Source organism: Rosa chinensis, chromosome 4, assembly GCF_002994745.2.
Source record: "Rosa chinensis cultivar Old Blush chromosome 4, RchiOBHm-V2, whole genome shotgun sequence".
Lineage (NCBI taxonomy): Eukaryota > Viridiplantae > Streptophyta > Magnoliopsida > Rosales > Rosaceae > Rosa > Rosa chinensis.
In genome coordinates, this window is record NC_037091.1 from 3714499 (window position 1) to 3738486 (window position 23988).

Consider the following 23988-nt stretch of genomic DNA (forward strand, 5'->3'; position numbering starts at 1 on the left):
TTCAGGTACGACATTGACACAAGATTTATGTGCATCTTGCTTGCTTAGAAAGAGTCTTTTAGGCGTCATTGAAACTCTTGTTCCGTGTCAAAGAGTTTCATCATTCTTTCATTCATTTGCATGGTTCTCTCTCAAGATCAATAGAGGAGTCTTTGATGCAAGAGAAGTGATTAAAGAAGATTGTTCAAGTGGAGAAGGAAGAGAAGATTCAAGACAAACACTTCACCTAGTTAGTCTAGTGATTATAGCCGAGTGTGGAGCTATTTGTGTTTGTAAAGAAACTCGTTCTTCACTACTAATGGATTGATTTCATCTTTGGGTTCTTAAGAGTAAGAGCTCCACAGTGTTTTTAATCTCAAATTGAGGTTTTCACTATGTAAACAATTTTGTGTTTTCTGTCATCTGCCTAGTAGGGATTGCAACATACTTATGAATCCCCGATACCCAGAAACATGTTCATCCTAGTATTTTCATCACGCATATATTATTATTTATTTCATAATGTCGCATCGAGGGGACATAATACCTGGACCCCTAGCTCTCACATAAGCATTAATTGAATCCTAATGGAACATCCTATAAGAAAGCAGGAGAAAACGTGGTATTAAACAATCTACCAAAACATACATGGATTAATCTTAGGGTGGTTCTAGTTGAATCTCCGAATTTGATATTTGGACCTCCATCTTTTTAAAATCATCAATAGATTTTGTCAATTTATATGAAAAGACAAATAAGGACAAAGAAAAAAAAAAACTCTTCTTACCTCCCCTATTAATATAACATTCAATTTTTTCCCGAAATTCTTTATATTACCTATATAACTTTATAATTTACCTAAAACAATTAAGTAAAGATAATTAATTTTTATACAGGGCCCTATCATTTAATACAAAAGTAAATTAAAAACAATATGAATTTGAAATTTCCTTAAACTAAATTTATTGAATATCTTGGTGTAGTTATTACTAATTAAGATCCAAGCTTTTAATTTTTTTTTTTTTTGAATCAAAGGAAATAACTTTATAGATAGAAACTCAATAGAGCTTGGTTACACGCATATCGTAACACATCCAGATAACAATCGTGGAGTGTTAACAAATTACTAGAAATTTGTGTTAGCCTAAGGCCAGAGTGGCCATGACATACCCTTCCGCTGCCATCTACGGACAGAACAAGAAGATGTGGTAGTACCCACGGTGGTATATAGAGATAAATCCACTCATTTGACGTTTCATGGTTCGCCATTACAGAATAACTTGAATCTTCCTTCAATACTACTCCGGACGATTCAATAGTACCACTTATGTCAAAGTAAACATATTTTGCTGGATCAAAACCTCCAAGATCCCAAATATGAAACCCTAGCAGATTAGAGCTCATCAGTTTGGCCCACAAGAGAGCCCAATTCCAGAAATCCTTCACCCATTTAGGTCCCAAACCTCCATTGGGCCCCCAATCATATTTTACTTTGGGCACCCAGCATGGCTCGGGGACCCAAATTTGTTGGGGCACCCTATCAAAATCCGGCCTCCTATCACTAGCAGCACAGCCGCTTCTCAACCGGTCGACCAGCAGCGTCATTACCATGCAATCATTGGAAACAGACTCCGCCGTCGCACACACTGATCGATGCGTGTGTCTCTTCATCCTCAATCTGCATCGCCTTGAGTAATTAGGCTACATCATTCCCAAGCTCCGATCACAGTAGAATGTAGACACTGCTCGCCTGATTTCAAAGACCTGCTACAATGGCAGATCTGCAGCCTGCCGCCGCCAGCCCGGCCTAATTCTCTCTTGCTCCCATTCTTTATGCCAAACACTAGAAGCTCTTTGCCATCTATGATTTGCGATGTCAATCACCGCCATCTTCAGATCCAGATCGTATAGATGGTTGCCTCCCCCTGGTTTCAAGAAACAGGCTCCTCCAAACAAGCCTAGGTCTATCTTGAGCCGAGCTCTACTTGAGCGAATCTAGGACAAATAATTTCGCACCCACCGAGCCCTGGGTCTCCCCGGATCAGACCACCAATCTGTCTCATTCACTTTATCCACTTCATTTCGGTGAGAGTCAAAAGAGGTGATGAAGGTTTGAGGGTTAGATTAATTGGGTGGTTTCCACATGAGGTGGGCGTTGGAGGGCCACCAGCAGATGGCTTAGGACAGAGACCGTAGCCGGCCACCATTGTTGGAACTCAAAGCCAAGGAGGCCAGGCTTTAGGAGGCTAGGGTTGAAGCGCAAAGCCATTCGATCCAAGCTTTTAATTAGATTTAATCGATGTATATATATTATTTTTTAAGAATCAAAGTCTTTCTAGAGCCGTCCATATTGCAAAAAAAAAAAAAAAAACTATGATATGGATTAATAGAAAAATCTTTGTAATTGTCTACTTGTTCGGATCCTCCAAGAATCACTTTTTTGTTTCGTCACTGAAAGTACACCAAAAATATAGGCAGCTTACTCACACAATTCTTCATGATTGAATTGTTAGAGATAAGGGAAAAAAAAACAACAAATTATTGAAGATACATATTTAATTGTTCAAGGGTGTTTTGGTAAAATTAAAGAGGTCTACTTAATTATTTAATTATTCAAAAAAGAGAATTGGAGGTTTAATACATAGGAGAGGTCCAAATATCAAATTTGGAGGTCCAACTAGAACCTCCCTTAATCTTACACGTACCGGATGAGTTGAAACCAAAAAAAAAAAACCTCTAGTGAAAATTTCTAACTTGCTATGACGTGGTCAATAAGTTTTGACAGAAATAGTACGTTGACTTCTACCGAAACTCATGCACAACTTAATTCACTAGTGATATATCTCAGAGTTAATAGCATGGTAATTTCATGTCAGAACTTTGCCGTAACAACGTCGGAAAAAAAAAACCACGCAAGCTAGGGCTACCTACCAGGGCCGGCTCTGAGCAGGTGCATTGAGTGCGACAGCACAGGGCCCCAAATTGAGAGGGCCCCAAACTTTTTTCTTTAAGGCTTTATGTTTGCAAGATTGAATATAAAAGACTAGAACTCAGACACGGAACACTAGCACTGATATGAAATACGGCCTCAAATTTTATATTTTTATATCTATTTATATAAACAATAAGCCTTAAAACAAAAAAATAGGGCCCATACACTGCAATATTATAATTAGCCTTAAAAGAAAAAATAGGGCCCATACTCTGCTCTTAGTTTTTCGCATTCACTTTCTCCTCTGCAATATTATAATTCACAACCTCGGGGAATGGATGCTGTCGCTTCTTTGCTGCCTACTTGTGTCTCGGATGACATGAATGCTTTGCTCACTTGTGATGTTACAGAGAATGAGGTTTTCAAAGCACTGAAACAAATGCATCCGGCTAAGGCACCTGGCCCGGATGGCTTTGCGCCTTGCTTCTACCAACATTTCTGGCCTTTAGTGGGAGGGGACGTTACCAGGGCTGTCCGTTGTTTTTTGGAGTCTGATGATATGATGGAGCAGGTAAATGGTACGAATGTTACTTTAATCCCTAAAGTGAAAGATCTGGAGAGCATTAGTCAGCTTCGACCAATCAGTCTATGTAACGTCCTCTACAAGCTTGGGTCTAAGGTTCTCGCTAACAGGATCAAGCCGCTTTTGAATGGTATGATCTCCCCATTTCAAAGTGCGTTTGTCTCGGGAAGGTTGATTTCTGACAACTCATTGACGGCCTTTGAAATAGCCCATTTCTTGAAAAATCGAAGACGTGGACATGTTGGTTTTGGAGCTCTGAAGCTTGATATGAGCAAGGCATATGATCGGGTTGAATGGAGTTTTCTGAAAGCAGTTCTTTTACAGCTTGGCTTCAGTCCTATCTGGGTTACTTGGGTGATGAGATGTATTACTACTGTGTCTTATTCTTTTGTTATCAATGGGACTCCAAGAGGAAGAATTGTACCTTCTAGAGGATTAAGACAGGGTGACTCTATCTCACCCTATCTTTTTCTTTTTTGTGCGGAAGCTTTATCCAGACTTATCCTGCATGCGGAAGAGTCGGAGCTGATTCATGGGGTTCAAATTTGTACAGGTGCTCCTCCTATTTCTCACCTCTTCTTCGCTGATGACTCCTTTATTTTTTTCAAAGCAGAAATGGAAGAGTGTCTAGTGTTGAAGAATATTTTCAAGAAGTATGAGGAGGCTTCTGGGCAGTGTATTAATTTTCAGAAGAGTTCAGTGGCTTTCAGTAAGAACGTGGACAGGGCTAAGCAAGATGTTCTGGCCGCAAGTTTGGATGTTGAGCGGGTTGATAAACATGACAAATATCTTGGCCTCCCCATTGAAATTAGTTATTCAAAGTCTGAGGCTTTTGATTACTTAACAGAAAGGGTCCGCAAGCGTACAAGAGGATGGAGAGAGAAGATGTTGAGTGCTGCAAGGAAGGAAATTATGATCAAGGCTGTTACTCAGTCTATCCCTACTTACGTAATGAGTTGCTTTGAGTTACCGCAACACTTGTGCCAGGAGATGCATAGCTTAATGGCTAAATTCTGGTGGGGGGACAAGTTGAACGATAGGAAAATCCATTGGCTAGCTTGGGAGAAGCTTTGTTTGCCTAAGACAGAAGGGGGATTAGGGTTTCGGAATATGGTTCTATTTAATCAGGCGTTGGTTGCTAAGCAAGGGTGGAGAATCATACAAAACCCTACCTCCCTTATTGCTTCACTCTATAAAGCAAAATATTTCCGGGATTGTAGTTTTTTGGATGCTGGGTTGGTGGGTGGAGCTTCATATGCCTGGAGGAGTATCATGCATGGACGAGAATTGCTGAAGAAAGGGCTACGGTTCCAGGTTGGCAATGGTTCTAATATTTTGGTTTGGTCTGATCCGTGGATGCCTCTTCCCTTCAGTTTTAAGCCCTTCACTAGACCCCCGGATGGATTAGAGAATTTACGGGTGGCTGACTTAATTGATAGTGATCTGCATGAGTGGAATTTTGCGGTGCTACAGGAGCTATTTACGCCTTCAGAAGTTGAAATAATAGGGCGCATTCCTCTAAGTACGAGTGGTCCAGAGGACAGATTAACATGGTACTATGACAAGAAGGGCTGTTATAGTGTTCGTTCTGGCTATCATGTGGCTCGGAATGCAGTTGATCGAGTATCTAGGGCGTCTGCATCTAATGGTTCTTTTGGGGTCAATAGTAAATTCTGGAGAAGACTCTGGCATGCACGTACACCTCCTAAGGTACAGTCCTTTATGTGGAGAGTTTTAAAAGGTATTCTACCTACTAAAGTTGCCCTTGCACGACGTGTCTCTCTCCCACATATGAAATGTGTTCTATGCAATACTTCAATTGAGGATGGCATTCATCTTTTTAAGGATTGTGACATTGCTGGCGGTACTTGGTTGGCTAGTAACTTGGGTGTGCATGTGAGGAATGTTCCTGGACGTCATTTGGAGGAATGGGTTCTTAATGTCATGGAATTATTGCATGGAGGTCAATTTGAGTTGTTTTGCATGCTCATGTGGGTCATATGGACTGAGAGGAACAATGTCCTTTGGCAGGGCACGTGCTTCAATGCTTCTAGCGCAGCACAGTGGGCTTCGAAGTTCCTGGAGGATTTTCATAAACATCATCCGGTTGGGCTGAAAAAGAACCCAAGGATTAGAACAAAATGGGAGCTTCCCCCTCGTGGCCGGCTGAAAATTAATGTGGATGGTAGCTACAGATCAGAGTTTGGGGATGGTGGTGTGGGTATTGTGGTACGTGATGAGTTTGGTACTTGTATTGCAGCGATGGCTCGTTATTTCCCTCATGTCCTTTCTGCTACGCACATGGAAGCAGAGGCTTGTAGGGCTGGACTTCTTTTGGCTATTCACCAATATTGGGGTGCCATTGACCTAGAGAGTGATTGCTCGCTTGTGGTTGCTGCGTTACAACAAACTATGGAAGATCGATCTGAATTAGGGCGCATTATCGATGACTGTAAGTCGTATTTGACATCTTTACACTCTGTTCAGATTAGGCATATCTTCCGAGAAGCAAATGGTGTAGCCAATAGATTGGCGCATCTTGCTAGTCTTAATTATATAGATGATGTTTGGTTAGATGGGTCTCCTGTGATTATCCAGGATGTACTCTATGAAGATTTATGTACTGGTGCTAGAGGTCAAGGTTTTATGTCCCCCTCTATGCCCAACCCTAATATTAATATAATAAGTCAGGCGTGGGGATGAGCCTCCCAGCTTGGCTGGGTTCCAAACCCCTTTCAAAAAAAAAAAAAAAAATTATAATTAGCTAGTTAGTTTGGTACGTACCTGATGCCATGGCTAGGGCCCTCAATTCTCATCGACCCCTTTCCCTATTCCCATCGATCTCTTCTATCCTTTTTCTTTCTCTAATTGCTCTAAAATATCCTAGATTAGTTCTCTCCCACTTCAAGTCTTCATTCTTCAATCAGTGATTTAGAGGCAAAATGAAGCTCATCAGTAATCCCTACACCCTAGTCATGACTCAGGTATGATTAATTGATTTGTACCCACATATAAATAAATGTTTCTCTAGTATAGTCCTCCTAATGATTTGATTTGTTTTTCAAATTGCAAAGGCCTAGCAATCTTCTGGAAATTGAGAAATGTAAATCAAGGATTGGAGAGGTCAAGGAGTGAGGAAACTCAAGAGTCTCATGCTATACTTTAAGTCTTTGTTCTTCAGAGAATCAGGTTTCTCATAACACATTGATTTGCTTGGATTGTCTGGTGATGCTGTGTTAAAATTTAGAAGCATGCAGATCAAATGGACTAGCTTTGAAAATTCAATTGTGATAAACTAATTGATGATTTTGCAGCTAGAAGAATGTGTTATTTTGAGAGTTTTATGTTAGATCTTTTTGTAATTTTTTTTTTTGCTGCAAAATTTTCATTTGTATTGAATATTTGGCCTCTTTTGTAGGCTCATCTAATGCGGTATAATTGATTAGACATTGTTGGATATTGTCAGTTGTTCAAATATAAGTTTCAATTATAAATTTGATGAGATTTCGATAATTTTGTCTTCCTAAATTTTCATACGAGACTACAACTTAGAGGGCTGCATTTTAAACTTTCGCACAGGGCCTCCGAAAAGTTTAAGACGGCTCTGCTACCTACTGTTTTGAGTCTCGAGGAATTAAGATCGAATCCACATAATTGGAACGCTGCCAGTAGATTGCATTCAGCTATTCTATGTGATCATATCATGATCTCAAACATATAACGTACTTGTTTTGTTTAAGATCTTCACTACAACAAATATGCATGGTTCTGCTCACCATTTGTTTTCTCTACCAATATTTAAGAAACAATGTGAGTATTGGTATGTTCGTTTAGGACTTTAGGTAGCTCACCTAGTTTTTTGAAGTTGGGATTATGCTTTTGTTTCTTGCCTTCACGTTTGGGTTGTGGATGAGCCGAATTGGCTGTCCTATTCCTTATTCCTTATACCTGATATTGTACGTACTATCCTTGTGGAAAAGAAGGAAAAATAAAGAAAGGGGAAGTGAAATCCACACTCCCTAATTTGTGATTCACACTCCCTCTTTCATTCTTTGGTCAAAATTCTTATAAAAAGACAAAATTTAAGTTAGTAAAGAATAATTAGTTACCAAAAAATGAAACATGAAGTGTGAATTGTAAAATTGAGAATATAAATTTTACATCGAGCAAAATAAATTGGGTGCCTACAATACTATTCTGCCCATGAATTTTTGGATCTCTCACTAACGTCCACGGTTTGTACTCCACTACTAAAGTCCAGGTTCTTGTGCCTCAAGTTTCGAGCTTGGTCTAATCCGCAATGAGTTCTTGTGCCTCGTCTAGTGTCCAAGCTTGGTTTAATCCACAATTGATAATATTATTTACTTTATTCAAATTCTTCATTGAATACGGTATTAATCAATTTGACAAAAGAAATACATTATGGTAGACTCAGAAATATTTAAACATCAATAATATATATATATATATATATATATATATACACGGAGCGGTTCCAAAGAGGACGTCCGCACTATTGTTAAAGTGCGGACGTCGACGCTGCAGCTCTGCTCGGGGCGCGACGGAGCGGCGGAGCTTGCCGGACTGACGCCAGGGGTCGGACGGACGGGTCTACAGTCGGTGGAGTCGCCGGCGACGTGGTTGCAGCCTTGCCCAGAAACCTGCAGTTGCAGGTGAGCTCGCTGCCCAGAAACCTGCAACTCCGACCTCCTCCGACCTCGAACGCTGCCCAGAACCGTCCGCCAAGCCTCCGGCCTCCGTCCGCCAAGCCCCGAGCCGCCGTCGCCGCCTGGAACACCGCCGCTGAGTCGCTGTCCGCACTTTAGCAAAGTGCGGACGTCCGCTTCAGAACCCGCCTGTATATATATATATATATATATATATATACGGAGCGGTTCCAAAGAGGACGTCCGCACTATTGTTAAAGTGCGGACGTCGACGCTGCAGCTCTGCTCGGGGCGCGACGGAGCGGCGGAGCTTGCCGGACTGACACCAGGGGTCGGACGGACGGGTCTACAGTCGGTGGAGTCGCCGGCGACGTGGTTGCAGCCTTGCCCAGAAACCTGCAACTCCGACCTCCTCCGACCTCGAACGCTGCCCAGAACCGTCCGCCAAGCCTCCGGCCTCCGTCCGCCAAGCCCCGAGCCGCCGTCGCCGCCTGGAACACCGCCGCTGAGTCGCCGTCCGCACTTTAGCAAAGTGCGGACGTCCGCTTCAGAACCCGCCTGTATATATATATATATATATAGGGCCATTTAGACCTACTTTTCGATCACATATTCACATCTTAACCGTTTAGTTTTTAGGTATATATGAGTAGATCATCTCTACAAATTTTCAGCCAAATTGATAATCATTAAGGCATTCGTTACTTCAATTTACAATTATGAACACGAACGGTTCAGGTTGGACAGATTCGGTTCATTCATTGGTTTAATTTAGTTCGATACTTTAACGATAATCAATTTGGCTGAAAATTTGCAGAATTAATTTATACATTATGATCTAAAAGTTGAACGGTCGAGATGCCGAAATACAATCGCAAAATGGGTCCCACAAGGAATCCTTAATGGAAGGGTCCTCGTATATATATTTTCATTGTGAGAAAAAATAATTAAAAATAATATGTTCTTTGATTACTATAATCGAGATATGTACCTAAGTAAGAGATATAAGTTTATGAATTAGATTTCTTCTATTGTAGGTATAAATAATTGAGATATATACAAAGTAAGAGATATACGGATTTACTTGCTTCTATTGTAGGTATACCATAAGTAAGAGATACATACCTAAGTAAGATATATATGTTTACGTAATGTTCTCCAATTACTATAATTGAGATATGTACCTAAGTAAGAGATATAAATTTACAGATTAGTTTTCTTCAATATTGTATGCATAAATAATCGAGATGCATATGGTGGAGAAATTAAAAACTACCTATATATGAGGTATACTGAAATGCTGAATCTTTGAGCTCTTAATACATCTACTACAAAAATTACGTAATGTTTACCTTAGAATAAGGTCACAATAGTGGTTTGTTAACCAACAATACACACACACACACACGTTCCTTTCTAGGTTAAAGGTAAGTTAAGAAGGAAATGTAAAAAACAAAAAAAATGAAGAAGAAGAATAGCTACCATCCATGGAATGATTTACACCAAAAAGATCACAATTGTATTGGGCATTTGGGCTGACAAGAAAATACCTTGACCATAGAGCCATGACCATAGAAGCTTTGGAGTTGAAGAAAAACATTATCAAAAAATAGCTTTAGAAAGATTCTTAACTTATAGAAGATATCTTTTAAATTAGAATAATTTTAGTGATGATTTACATTAAATATGGTATTCAATGTCATATCAATTCCATAATTTTATACCGGATCAATAAGAATAATTTAAGAAAGATATATACATCAAATATGATATTAAATTACGAATCAAAATGCTAATTTTAATCCTATTAATTCTTGCCTTTTATGTTCAAAGACATTCAATAAGGGCATATTAGTTATGTAAAAAAGAAAAATTAATGAGGATTGAGTTAGCAAGATGGAAAAGGAAATAAATCCGAGGTGGCAACTGAGTCATCGGACCGCAATTAACCAGAAAAATTGATGCGGACTACAATCAATATGGGATTTTGGACATTAATCTAATTAACTCTAATAAGAAGAACAAAATTGAAGGTTGAGACTTAGAAAGAATGGCGCAACTAATGATAAAAAGTTTACATTACATTCCTAGTCATCTGCATTAACTTCGATCAGTCAGTGATGCTTATAATAGGACGTTTAATTCCCATACTGCAGTGGTGTGTTCAAAAGAACAGAAGAAATTGACTAGGTAGAAAGTTAAAAAAGAAGAAGATTGTACCAAGTTAGTCTTTACAACTTCCACCTGAAAGCTAATTATGTGATCGATATTGAAATATCTTTCAATCACAAAGCAATGGGTATCGGCACAAAGGACACTTGTGATCGGTCTCGAGCCACCAGAGAATGCAATGTCCATGAAAAATGTGTAAGCATGGGAAGCGAGTAGCTATTAGACCATCCTCATCAAAGTCGTCCATACCACTTATCAACTTGCACTCTCTCCAACCCCTCAATGGCTGATTTAGTTGCAGGATTAGGCCTAGGCTTTCCTAATAATTCCTCCTCGGCTAATTCCCTTGCAACCCTAGCATCGATTTCGTCTGTGATGGGACGATCAATTCCAACACGTCTAATCCTGAAAAGCCATCGATCAAAGGCGCTAAGATCGAACAATTCCAAAGTCTCATCGTAGATGTCCGCATTAATAAAAGCACCACCCCACCATCAGCATTTTTAGTAGCAACCATCTCAAATATTTTGGCAACAATGGGTGGCTGCTCATGCCGCGGAACACTCATGCTTCTAAGAACTTGGGTGATCATAGTTGGCCGCAGCTCGCAACGACTAGGAATTATTAGTAATTGCGGCTCAGTTTCGAGGTATAGATTTGTCCAGCATCAATAGATGTGCGTGGAACTTCACCGACCTCCCGCAATAAACCATCTTGGTTTGACTTGTAGAGATTGAATTGGATCTGAAGCATAGATGATGGTGCTGGAGTGCATCTTATTGACTCAATTTCAGTATAATAAGAATGCTGGTATACGTTCACCGAAGGATTAGTGCCGTCGGGTTCATAGGAAAACTGATCTGCATCATCGTGAGGCATTGGATTTCGGCACAAAGGACACCTATGATCCGTCTCCAGCCACCGGAAAATGTAATTTCCATGAAAAATGTGTAAGCAGGGCAAGCGAATAGCTATAACACCTTTCTCAAATACGTCCATGCAAATACCACATGATCTATCAAGTCTCACTTTCTCCAACTCATTCTCCATGACTGACCTGGTTGCAGGCTTAGGCTTAGGCTCAGGCTCAGGCTCAGTCACATCATATATGTCAACATGGATAAAATTAGCGTCCTTAGGCATTGCAGTAAGCTTATTGAATATTTTGGTAACAGTAGTTCGATGAGGCATAAGCTTATTCCTTGCAGAATAAGGCGTTGAAATATAGAATATAGGTTTGAGAAACCAAGAGAGCGAGCCCATGCCGCAAAAGTTCACATCAGTTTCAGGAGCTGGGTGGAGGGCTGAAGAAGTGAGCATTAGCTCTGAAGATTGGTGCAGAGCTAGCAATTGATGGTGATGCCCACCAGGTGTTTGATGAAATGTGTCAACACAAATACAAAAAATAACCACCCACACACAAGGGTTTTTCCATTTTGTGTGGGAAAACCTTCAAAAACCTTGCAGTATTATCCTCTCAGTATTCAAACAAGGTAACCATGTTAATTAATGTCCACATTAAAGCTGTGGGAGATTTCGATACTCCAAATTCTAGTTGGTGATGTCATTTCCTTGGAGACTGCAGAAAGAAATTCCAGCTGATACGGAATAAACCATGTTATTTGAAATTGTAATTGGTTATGATGCCATGCTTCATTTTGTTACTAGTTCATGCATGAAGCATGATAGAGGTGACTGACAATAGCCGGAACTTGTTCTTGCTTTTCTGTATCTAAAATTGCTGATGCATATTCTAGGATGCATGCTACATTGGACGGTGGAAACCAATTGTGATACCAGTGAACCTCATTTCATGTCGTCAACAAACTAGTCTCATGGATAGGTTGATGCAGGTTTCAGAGATGCTTTCTAGTTCTCAAGGTCTTGTTAGTTTGTTGGATACTAAACATAATTGCTGGAAATACAAAAGATGGGAAAGGAAATAACGAGCATAATTTCAGCAAGACAATGGTGATGACATGGTACACCTCCTGGTTGGGTTGTAGCAGTTAATTTGCTGTGGTAGTAAAGCCCGAAGTTCCGCGAGAGAGATATCGGTTGTGACTCTTACTCTTGCTTTTTCCATGAGAGTAATGGGGGCTGATAGCAACAATCTGCTGTCAGACTATGGGCTCAACCACAACAACTATACCAATGAAATAGGCGCAAGTGGTAGTCTATACAAGGTCTAGCTTGGATTCATCAGAAATTGAAATCTCAGCAGTCCCGCTGAGAAAATGGTGAAGAATTGCAGCATTCTCCATGTAAGGCCTATTTAAAGAAGAGATGATGTGGAATTATGATGAAGAGGAAGGCAGACAAGTTCATTTAAAAGTAACTGCACAGATGATACTTATAATGTTCACGAGTTACAGTAATGCTGCTAGGCTTGGTAAAGATCTGGATGACAATGAATATTGAAACTTGAGCAGATTGTTCAAGGTATAGCAGTCATGTAAAGATGAAACAGGAGGGAAGAAAGCAGTTTGAAGACATGATCACTGGGAACAATGTTTAAACTCAAACCCGTTTGGCTCCAAATGTGGGACATTCCAGGCTCTTAGGGAACACTTGGTACAAGAGTGAAAGAATGCCTGCAATTTCGGAAACACCACAAAACAAAATGGAGAAGGTTGGAAAAATGTGAAATGGGAGTACCCTCTACATTTGACAAGCTTCTAATGCTGCAATGCTCAAGTGTGTATAATGACATCCTTAAGTTCACCAAATGTTCCTGCCAAAATAATGTGAAGGTTGGAAGAAGTGTGTATAATGATATCCTTAAGTTCATCCAAATGTTCCTGCCAAAATAAATGTTGCTGCTATTGCCATCAACATAGTTGCAGCCGTTTCAGCAGGTATACTGCTCAAACTATAAGTTGTCTGATTGGTTAATTGATCCAATTTCGTTTGCCTATATAGTTTTTATTTTCAGTACAATCATATTTGCTATGATTTACAGTCATATTATTGCATTTGAGTTCAAAATAACATCTCTTTCAATTAGCTACCAAAGTGTAATTTGTTTATCTAATAAAAGGTTGTTAAAGCAGTCATGGTCATTAATAAACTATAGTTTACTATGTTTTGGTCTCTGTTTTCTTTTGGTACATCTAATCAAATTCCCATTGCTTAAAGATATTCAATATATTAACAAACTACTGAACAACTTAAATGTACCATATAAGTTTACATTACATCGTTCTACAATACAAATGGTTGTCTATTGATACTAAAACATTAATAAGAAATTATTTAATAAAAGAATGAAAATAATATCATCTGTTAAGAGCTATACAAAAACTATCCAACACTGCATGATGGTTATCCGGCTAGTTTATTTCAAACAGAACGCTTATTTTTTCTTCATCTTCAGATAGCTGAATATGGGTTTCTCTGGAACAGGTATACACTTGATTAGCCAACCAATTGGCCAAGAGATGACTGCAATCCCAATGCATACACCCCATTGTCCCCAATTCAACCTCTCTGTATCTGCAAATTTCTTGAGAACCTCCACCATCACAACCTGAAGAACAATTGTCACCGCAATGATCCCCATAAACAACTTGTTGGTGTGTATTCCCTTGAAGACATTCTTCTTCTCTAGCTTTCTTGCATTGAACTCATTAAAGATCTGGCATAGCACAAAAGTGTTGAAGATCAATGTGTCCTTTACCTTATCACTGACACCGAAGATTGCTTTGCCTCTGAATTGTAAGATCAAGAGAACAGTTATCTGGTACAGTGCTTGAGGCAAGAGGTTCCTCCACATGATGTTTGTGATGAGAGGCGCTGTCCTTCCCACTGGTGGCTGCTCCATAAGTTCTCTTGTTGGTTTTTCGGTGGCTAGAGCAAGAGCTCCAAGTGTGTCCATGATCAAGTTCACCCACAATAACTGAACTGCTGTTAATGGGACTTGACCTGCTGAAACTGCTGCTACAAAGTTGATCACGAGAGCTGCAACATTGACAGTGAGCTGGAATTGGATGAACTTCTGGATATTATTGTACACGCATCTTCCCCACATCAAAACTGTAGCAACTGAAGCAAAGTTATCATCCATGATCACAATATCCGAGCTTTCTTTAGCCACTTCTGTTCCTTGAATCCCCATAGAAAGTCCTATATCAGCTTCTTTCAATGCCAGTGCATCATTGGTGCCGTCACCGGTAACTGCAACTACATGACCTTTCTGTTTCAAGCATTGCACCATTAGAAGCTTATCAAAAGGAGAAGACCTTGCCATCACACAAATTTTGTCAACTTTCTTCAGTCTCTCTTCTGGCGTGTAGTTGCGGAATTCCACACCTTCAATAACTGCTCCAAACATGTCCTGACTAGCCCCGAGTATCCCACATTCAGTAGCTATGGCTTTTGCGGTGAAAATATTGTCGCCAGTAATCATTTTGACATTCACCCCTGCATATTGACATTCTTCAACTGCTTTCTTCACACCTGGACGGCATGGATCCTTAAGACCCACAAGTCCCAATAGGGTTAATCCATCTTCCTTTAGCACAAATTTCTGGTCTGCATTTAGTCGCTCTTCTGCTGGAACTTGTTTATGTGCAAACGCTATGCATCTGAGGCTGCTAGCTGCCATACCTTGAATAATATGCTCAAACTTCCTTTTTTCATTCTCTTCCATATCCTTAACAAGTCCAGACGCATTGTAGTAACTTGTGCACATTGCTAGTATCATCTCTGCTGCTCCTTTCCAGTGTACATGGCTGGAGTTATCTGCCTTTCTCTTCACCAGAACTCCACTTTGTTTCTTCTTCGAATTAAAGGCTTCGACGTGGAGAATGCTACAAGTCTTCATCACTTCCTCCATATCCATCTTTGACCCATGTACCGCCCATGAAAGAATGGCTTTTTCAGTTGGACTGCCAGAGATCTCAACTTCGGAATCCAAGCTAGGCCTGTACACACTACCAGTTGTATTGAGAGCAACCCCTTCTTGGATCAAGTCGAGAACATAAGGAGAAATAGATGAATAAGCTTCTTCTTCCACAGATTTCTTCCCCAACCAAAACTTAGTCACCTTCATCTGGTTCATGGTCAGAGTACCTGTTTTGTCGGTACAAATTGTTGTAGCAGATCCCATCGTCTCACAAGCAGAGAGCTTCCGCACCATTGCGTTATCGACCATCATTCTCTTCATGGAATAAGCAAGAGTGAGAGTCACAGCTAATGGTAGACCTTCTGGAATTGCCACCACAACAATTGTAACGGCAGCTGCTACAATCCCAATGACGGCATTTATTATGTCATCAGATTTTGTCTTGCTGCCATTGTACTCTCTGTTTCCATTCTCATTCTCTGTATTCCCTGTGAAGTATCGGACCAACATGACTACAAGAACAAAGAAAGCAACTGCCAGACCAACTTTACCTATGGACGAAGTTAGATTGTCTAAACGTGCTTGCAGAGGTGTCTTTTCATTGTTGTCTTGGCTGATTTGGCTCATCATTTCACCCCAGTTCGTGTTCATCCCTACTGATGTGACAAGCATCCGGCCATAACCATCAGCGATTTTAGTCCCAGAGAACAAGAAAGGATTCTCAGTGACACTTACCTCAACATGGTCGCTCTCCCCTGTCATGCTTGATTCATCTACTGATAAAGAATGGCCATCTAGAAGCAATCCATCTGCTGGTACTTGATCTCCAATCTTCAAGCAGATGACATCACCAGCCACAATTTCAAATATTGAAATCTTTTGGCGCCTTCCATTTCTCACGACCTCAATTTGGAGATTGCTACTGACCTTGGACAGTCTGTCAAATTGTCTGCTCTGTCTGTAGTTGCTAATGGCTGAAACAGAAATGACCAGAATGACCGCAAGACAAATGCTTCCACCATCAATCCAACCTTCTTTTAATCCATGCTCTTTGATACCAAAACCAAGAGAGAGCGCAGCACAACCTAAAAGAATGAGAATTGTGAGGTCTTTGAAGGCTTCCCACACAAAATGAAGGAATCCTTGCTTTGGCGGTTTCTTGTATGTGTTGGAACCAAATGCTTCATGCCTGCGTGCAATGTCTTCAGCATCATCACCATTGATTCCATGCTCTGCATCAGTTTTGAGAGCTGATGCTACTTCTTCAACCCCTCCAAGCTCCAAGAGCTCCTTGAGATTTTTCTCCTTCACAAGGTCAGTGAAGCTTTTTTGGTCCGCTTTGAATCCATTAATGGCTGGGACCATGACTGGCTCGACTCTAACAACGGAGTAAGAGTGTGCGCGAGATATGAATGTAGAGTTGGTATGTTTGGGAAGAGTAGAAGGTCGTAAAGAGAGGAAGGCTCTAGAGCAATAGATGGTAATGAAAGCAGAATGCCATTTTCTTTTGCTTATGCCAAGACTACTTCTCGGAACATCAAGAATCAACCCAATATTGCTTCCCACTTTTTCATGCAGGGCACTGAAGGTTGGCCTACTCATGCTCTAACTGCAAGGTGTATTAGAGAAACTATTGGGATTCAATCGATTGCCAGCAAAGAACTATTGACAAGTCGAAGATGTGTTGTGTAACAATGAGTTGAGAATGCTGAAGTTTGCAAAAGGATATCTTGTCCGTAGTAAAGCTAATGTTTGTAATCACCTTGCATGCTAAAGCCCTACTTATAGTAAAGCTAATGTTTAATTACTTGGAATTTCCGCGGGTGCAGCATTTTCGAGGAAATTAAGCTGTGCAAGAAAGAAGATGGAGGAAGACAAGTAATCACAAATCAGTTGCCAATTGTGTACTGTGTGCTGGTTTCTCACTGTAGTCGGTTGCCGTAACTAGGAGTTTTATACATGAAGGAATAGATGAAAACGCGTTCGCTGGTTATTAAATAATATAACGACCAGGTTTGTGTTTCCTATGTTAATCTGTTTGAGCGATCGACTTCAGAAGATTGCTACTAATATCGTTCATCTTTTATTTTCTTTATTATTTTTATTTTTATTTGTAGTGGAACAAAAGTTATAAACAAAATTGACCCAAAATGGTCCAAGTCACAATAAATTGACATTTGCACAAATAAATCAAATGAAAACTGATATTTTCCCACTCATTCAGACTTTGGTGAAAAGGAGCTTCTAACTTCTAAGTTGGCATTTGGACCTCCCAACTTAGTAGACAACCAATTTACTTTTATAAATAACCAATTTGCTATCTAAACCTCCCTAATTTTCCCACAACGCCCATCATCCAATAAAATCAATAAGAACTTCTTTTTTTACGTTCTATTCATAACTCCAAAATCGGTAGTTGAACCTCATTCAATTTTTGAAGATTTCACAATCCTATTTTACCATTGATACAATTAAGCTGCACAAAAAAAAAAAAAAATCTCCAATTGGTAGTCAATATAGTTTTTTTATTAAATCAATTGAATATAGAAGCACGTTGGTATACTGCTATCTGAGATGTTTAGATATTACTCCCAATTCTCAAAATTTTTAATTAAACTGAGTTTTTGGATACAAAGTTTTCATCACTTAATTATGGTTTATGTACAGGTACTCATACTGAAAATGGTCGTGGTGTTCTAAAGCCGGTCCAACATAATGCTCCTTAGCTTGGAGAGAGACACATATATATTTACTAATTGCTTTGAGTTGGGTAAAAAGCGCAAGCAGCAATATAATAGGCAATGCACAGCTTAGAATTTTGCGAATTGCCTCATTGAAACATACTGTTTATAGAGGTAAGAAGAGACTTTTTTTTTTTTTTGGTCAGTAAGGTGTGGCCTGTTGATTATCTAGGATAACCGATATCGTGGAAGTCACAAGTTCAAACCTCACTGGCATCATGGAAGGGGAAGGGTGGGGTAGGGTTAAAAAATAAAAAAATAAAAAAAGATTTTTTTTTCCCCTCTTTTGTGTTCTTATTGGTAATTTATAACTTGGAAAAAGAGAGAGGTCCAAATACCAATTTTGGAGGTATGAATAGAAGCTCCCTTGGTGAAATCCTTACATGATATAATTTTTTTTTTTCCTTTTCTTTACAAAACCAACAGGACATGGCTTAATCTTTGAATATTAAGATACGGACAATTCATTCTTAGGTTCACCCCTAGGGTGAATGAGCATATTCACCCTCATTGTCGATTAGCATACTTTTACATAATAAATATATAATCCAACGGGATAGCCTCTAAAAATCATCTCTGTAAAAAATCCATCTAATAGGAAATCGTTTAATTATCTAATTGAATAAAAAAATATATGGTTCTAACAACACTTACTACTATTATAATGAACCGTCCATGTATTTCATAGAAATGAATAAACAAAATGTCTTCAATTTGATTGATTTTTTATAGAGCTAATATTTGTGTTATGTTATACAACATGAATGGTTGGATTAGCAAATTATAAAGTTATTATACGTTAATCGCAATAGAGGATGAAATTGCTCATTAACCTAAGGGGTGAACCTAAGAATTGTCCGAAAGAAACTTGGGTTGGGGTTTTCATATGTATATCCTACAAAAGATAAGGATGTTAACAAATTGATTTTAATTTAGTCTAATCCAAATCCCTTTGGAGAATATTACTATTTAATTTCTTCAAAAGATTAACATTAATTAATTCAGATTCTTTTTTTTTTAGGGGGAAGATGACAACTGTAACTAACACACCCACCCATGCAGTGTATTCTAGCATAGCCAGATTAATCACTGCACTGCAGATGCACAAACCTTTGGTGTTTCAACAAACCCAGGTCCCTCAAATCTGCTAGCCACTGGGTGGAGCTGGGAATCGAATGCTAGACCTGGGGGTTCCAGACTAGGCCGCTCGACCAACACACCACATCACGTGGTTAATTAATTCAGTTTTTTTTTTTTTTAATCGAGATCACACAGTTCCTCAAAGGCTTCCTAGGCCAAGAGACTAATCCGTGCCGGGGGATCATGTCAGAACGCTTCCTCCCTCCTGGCCACCAAGAATATATTGAGATTTAACTCCAATAAGAATCATAATGAAGTGGTCAATAAGTTTTGACAGAAACAGTTCGTTGACTTCCGCGTACCGAAACTCAAGTTGTGACTCATGAACATTCTAGCATGCAACGCAATTAGCATGGTAATTTCATACCGGAACTTTACCTTAACAATGTCGGAAAACCCACACAAGCTAGGGCTACCCACTCATTGGTGCGTACGTTCAGGAAGCTCAACTAGTTTTTCATAGTTTAGAACTTTGGATTATGTTTTTGTTTCCTCCTTCACGTTTCAGAAGTCACAACCCGGCCGGGCATTGGTTGTCCGAGTATAAGACTCGATATTGTACTATCCACTATCCAGTCATATATGATAATGAAATCATCTCTCTGGAACAGAAGGAAATTAAAAATAAAGAAAGAAAAGATGCATGAAAGAAACTTCATAACTCAACGTACATACTTTATCATAACTTATAAGACTGGTGATGGATAGATGAATTAGTTGAAGGAAATTAAAAATAAAGAAAGAAAAGATGCATGAAAGAAACTTCATAACTTAACGTACATACTTTATCATAACTTATAAGACTGGTGATGGATAGATGAATTAGTTGTCCAATTCTTTAACAAGTCTTCAACAACTTCCACCTGAAAGCTATAGCGCGCTAGCAATAGAATAGTTGGTCGATAAAGTATGGTGTAAACTACTCTTATCTGTACTAAGGCTAGGATTGATGCATTCATGTAATATTTAGAGACCGCAAAATACCGTCCAGGTTGAGATCCATGACATAGTACAGACCAAGCACACCAGCACCAAACCATATGCCATGGCAGTGAAATACAACTAGGATTAATCCAAAGCACCAATGTACGTACAATTAATTATATTGTGTGCTTTAGACAACCATAGTTCCAGCCTGGAGCTTCAAATTAAAGTTCAAATGCTGCTCTTATGTTTCTTCATCTTTAGATAACAGAAAAAGGGTTTCTTCGGAACAGGCATGGACTTGAAAACGTACCCAGCCAATTGGCCAAGATCGATATGGCTGCAATATCCCAATCCGTATACCCCAATTTCCCCAGTTCACTCTCTCTGTATCTGCATATCCAGTACGTCTCTCCTCGATCTGCTGGAACTTGTTTATGTGCAAATGCATCTGAGGCTGCTAGCTGCCATACCCCACATACCTTGAATAATCTGTTCAAACTTGCTATTTTCATTGTCATCCATATCCTTAACAAGTCCAGAGATAGTGTAGTAATTTGTGCACATTGCTAGCGTCTCATCTCTGCAGCTTCATTCAAATGTACTTGGATAGTATTGTCTGCCTTCCTCTTGATCCAAACCATCCGGGGTACCGGTGACTATGACTACCGCTGCACCACAGCAGCAAACCAGCATGACAAATCCATGTTAGACTAAAATGGACTTATCACGAGTTATCCTAGAGTAACTAGGAAATCATTAAAACAACAAGTTGAGCACAACATGGATTTGGAAAAGAATCAACCTAGATATCTAATGTGATAGTGTATTTAGCATTGGATTAGAAAACCATTATTTGGACTACAAGAAAGTCCAAAACTATGATGCATTAGGATTCTAATTATATATACAGTACTTGATTCTTAAGGAAAACCTTTATGGGAGGATTCCTAGGACTAGTACTTGTATATTGAAGAGGCTAGGGTCCCTGTTATCACCACCATTTTACAAGCATCGTGTTTTGCCCATTTAGAAGCAAGAGTTGGTGACTAGCAGAAGACTTCAACCTCGTTTTGTTCCTTGTTCTTGCAGCTGCATCAATGGCTTCAGCTATGGACATCAATGGTATGTTTGATCTTCCAAAGGTTATGTTGAACATGTATTCGTGTGAGCTTGTTGTTTGTATTTTGGTTTTACAATTGGTATCAGAGCTTAGGCTCACAAAATTGTTCTTCAAAATTGTTTTAGTCCAAATTGTTCTATGTTTTCAAACAAAAACAAAAAAATTGATTTGCAAGAAACAGGGCTCGTTTGCCTCTTTAGAAAAGCCTTCTAGGCCCAAGTCGTAGCATGTGCTAATCCAAGCCCATACCTGGCCCGAACACCTATTCCTTCAGAAACTAAAGAAAGTGATTGTTATTTACAACGGTCATCTGGGTTGAGTTGGTTTTCTGGGTTTTGGAATCGGAAGCACAAAGGATGATTCATCCTTTTGGGAATTCAAAAACCCTTATGCTGTCAAATCAAGATGCCAAGAAGGATATTTTTGTTGCCTTCTGTTTTGAATTCATGCTTCCGTGAAAGATTTTTTGCAACAAAATTGGGAAATTTGCAAAGGTTAGATTTTTCAGAAAAATCAGTTTCGATTCAATTTTGTTTTGTCGATTGATGAGCACAAGACCCCTAGTAGCATTCCCGGCGTCCGCATAGGCTAGAGTAGATGTGTCACGCCCCTGATTTTACACACATGAAAATCGATATATATAACCCCATAATTATATATGCGTGAACGTCCAGTCATCAATACGAAATACCTGAAATCTTTTTCCCTTAACTTACACACATATTGATGCCCTGAACCCCCAAAGTTAATATACACTCGCTCCAAAGAGTTATATATTACACAAGCTTACGAATTAAATTGTCAACAACAAAATAAAACGTAAAGGCTACTCAGAGTAACTATACAACGGAAGTCCTTATAACGGTAAAGTCACAAAATTGGCTTCCTACCGTAAAGCTGCAAAGGCGCTACCTCAGCTTCAGCGCGATTATCCTAACCTGCAGGATTAACCCCTACACCGTTGGAATGGTGCACCGGGTTGCCACACAACAAACCCGGTAAGCTTTTGCAAGCCCGTATGAGTAACTCAAATCACACATGCACAACTCACGCCAAAAACGAGGAAAACCTTTCAACTCGCGAATAAGGAAAACATACCATGCTTCCAAAAACAATACTCTTTTCCCAAAAGAAACAACGAAAGTCACACCGTGACAAAATCATATAAATCGTTAACCTAACAATTCAAATATGATAAATCGATCCAACCTGGATAAAACAATAATTGGGTCCAACCTGGACAAAACAGCAATTAGGTCCAACCTGGACAAAACAGCAAATAGGTCCAACCTGGACAAAGCATCAACGCAAATAAATCATACCCATTGTTAACCTAACAAGTAGAATATGATAAATCGATCCAACCTGGATAAAACAACAAATCGGTCCAACCTGGACAAAACAACAAATCGGTCCAACCTGGACAAAACATCAAATCGGTCCAACCTGGACAAAACATCAAATCGGTCCAACCTGGACAAAACATGTACCCAGGAGTCTTAAGTAACCTACTTAGATCCCTAAAGTACGATGGCAGACAGACTAGAGCTCTAACTGAATATATCGTAACCTGTCACCCGGCCAAGGTTCAATCTTACGATATAATATTGTCATGAGGATGCAACCTGCAACCCCGGATCCTTAGGCCAACCTGACCCTTAGATCAAAACGTTAAATCAACCCAAAAGGAGAAATCACAACCTGTGACTCTCAAATCCTCAGACCACCGGTCGTCAGATCAAAACATTAAATCAATTCAAAAGGAGAAATCACAACCTGTGACTCTCAAATCCTCAAACACTTTTCAAAACAATTGAAATACCATTTCCCACCAATTGTTTTCCAAAAGCCACAACCCAAAACAATAAAAAGCATCGTTCATGCATATTGTTTCACAAATCCACAACTAATACATGAATACGTATGTATATATATACATCCCATAATATATATATGTACACACATAGTCACCTACTCATAAATGTCACTAATACCATCTATAGTTTGCAGTTAACTAAATAACTTCAAAACAGTATGGTGAACCCGTTCGTGATATGAACTTCGTGAGATTACTCACCTCGAACTCCTGCTGCGTCTTCAATACAGAACCGAACCAAACTATCACCAACAACTCGTTCAAATACTTCGTCAAGTACCTAATCACATACGGTTCCAACTTAGTAACGATTTATATTTGATTTAAGTTCGAAACCCCTGTTTTGAACTAAAATCCTCCAAAGTGGTGCCAATCGAGGCGAAACCACATCCGAGACCTCCCAAAGTCTCTGGAATACGCCCACGATCGATGTGACCAAACCACAAGTCGATCGAACGCTCGAATCCTCACGGATCGAATAAATTCACCGATATGAAACGGCAAAAATCATAACAAATCCATTCGAACTCCAAAATTTGCATATTATATATCGAAACGCTCGTATCGACGAGTAGAAGACATATAATACCAGAAACAGTCCCATACATGGCCGGAACACCGCCGGAACGCCACCACAGGCGGTGGCGCACCGCCGCCGGCCAAAAACACATTATTTCACAAAACTCCCAACATCAAAAAGCTTCATCTAAGCATGCTTGTGAATTCTCATAACTGGATCGAAGTCAAAAAACAAGCCTAAGGGATCGAAAACTACCTCACAAGCCGTGAACAGTGATCCAATCCGAGTTGATCGAAGTTTCACGTGAATCGATCCAAACAACCACGAAGGATCGATCAACGAGGCCGCTCTGAGCTCAACCAAGGAATCGTTGAAGCCATGAAGTCGCCGGAGTTGTGTTTTCCGGCCGGGTCCGAAAACACCAACCTGCACCGCCTTCTACCGCCGCTACCACCGAGAATCGGCGCTAGAGAACACCACAGGGA

The 23988-nt window shown here is 39.7% G+C and overlaps 1 protein-coding gene across 1 annotated transcript; it reads right to left on the reverse strand.

The window, feature by feature from the left end:
* Positions 1-13573: 13573 nt before the first annotated feature.
* LOC112196009 (putative calcium-transporting ATPase 13, plasma membrane-type) lies at positions 13574-16904 on the reverse strand. Its single transcript, XM_024336261.2, has one exon. The coding sequence runs from the start codon at positions 16779-16781 to the stop codon at positions 13689-13691; it is 3093 nt and encodes a 1030-aa protein (XP_024192029.1). The 5' UTR covers positions 16782-16904; the 3' UTR covers positions 13574-13688.
* Between the last annotated feature and the right edge of the window lie 7084 nt (positions 16905-23988).

Coding starts and splice junctions, on each gene's coding strand:
- LOC112196009 (XM_024336261.2), bottom strand. CDS start 16,781: ATGAGTAGGCCAACCTTCAGTGCCCTGCATGAAAAAGTGGGAAGCAAT.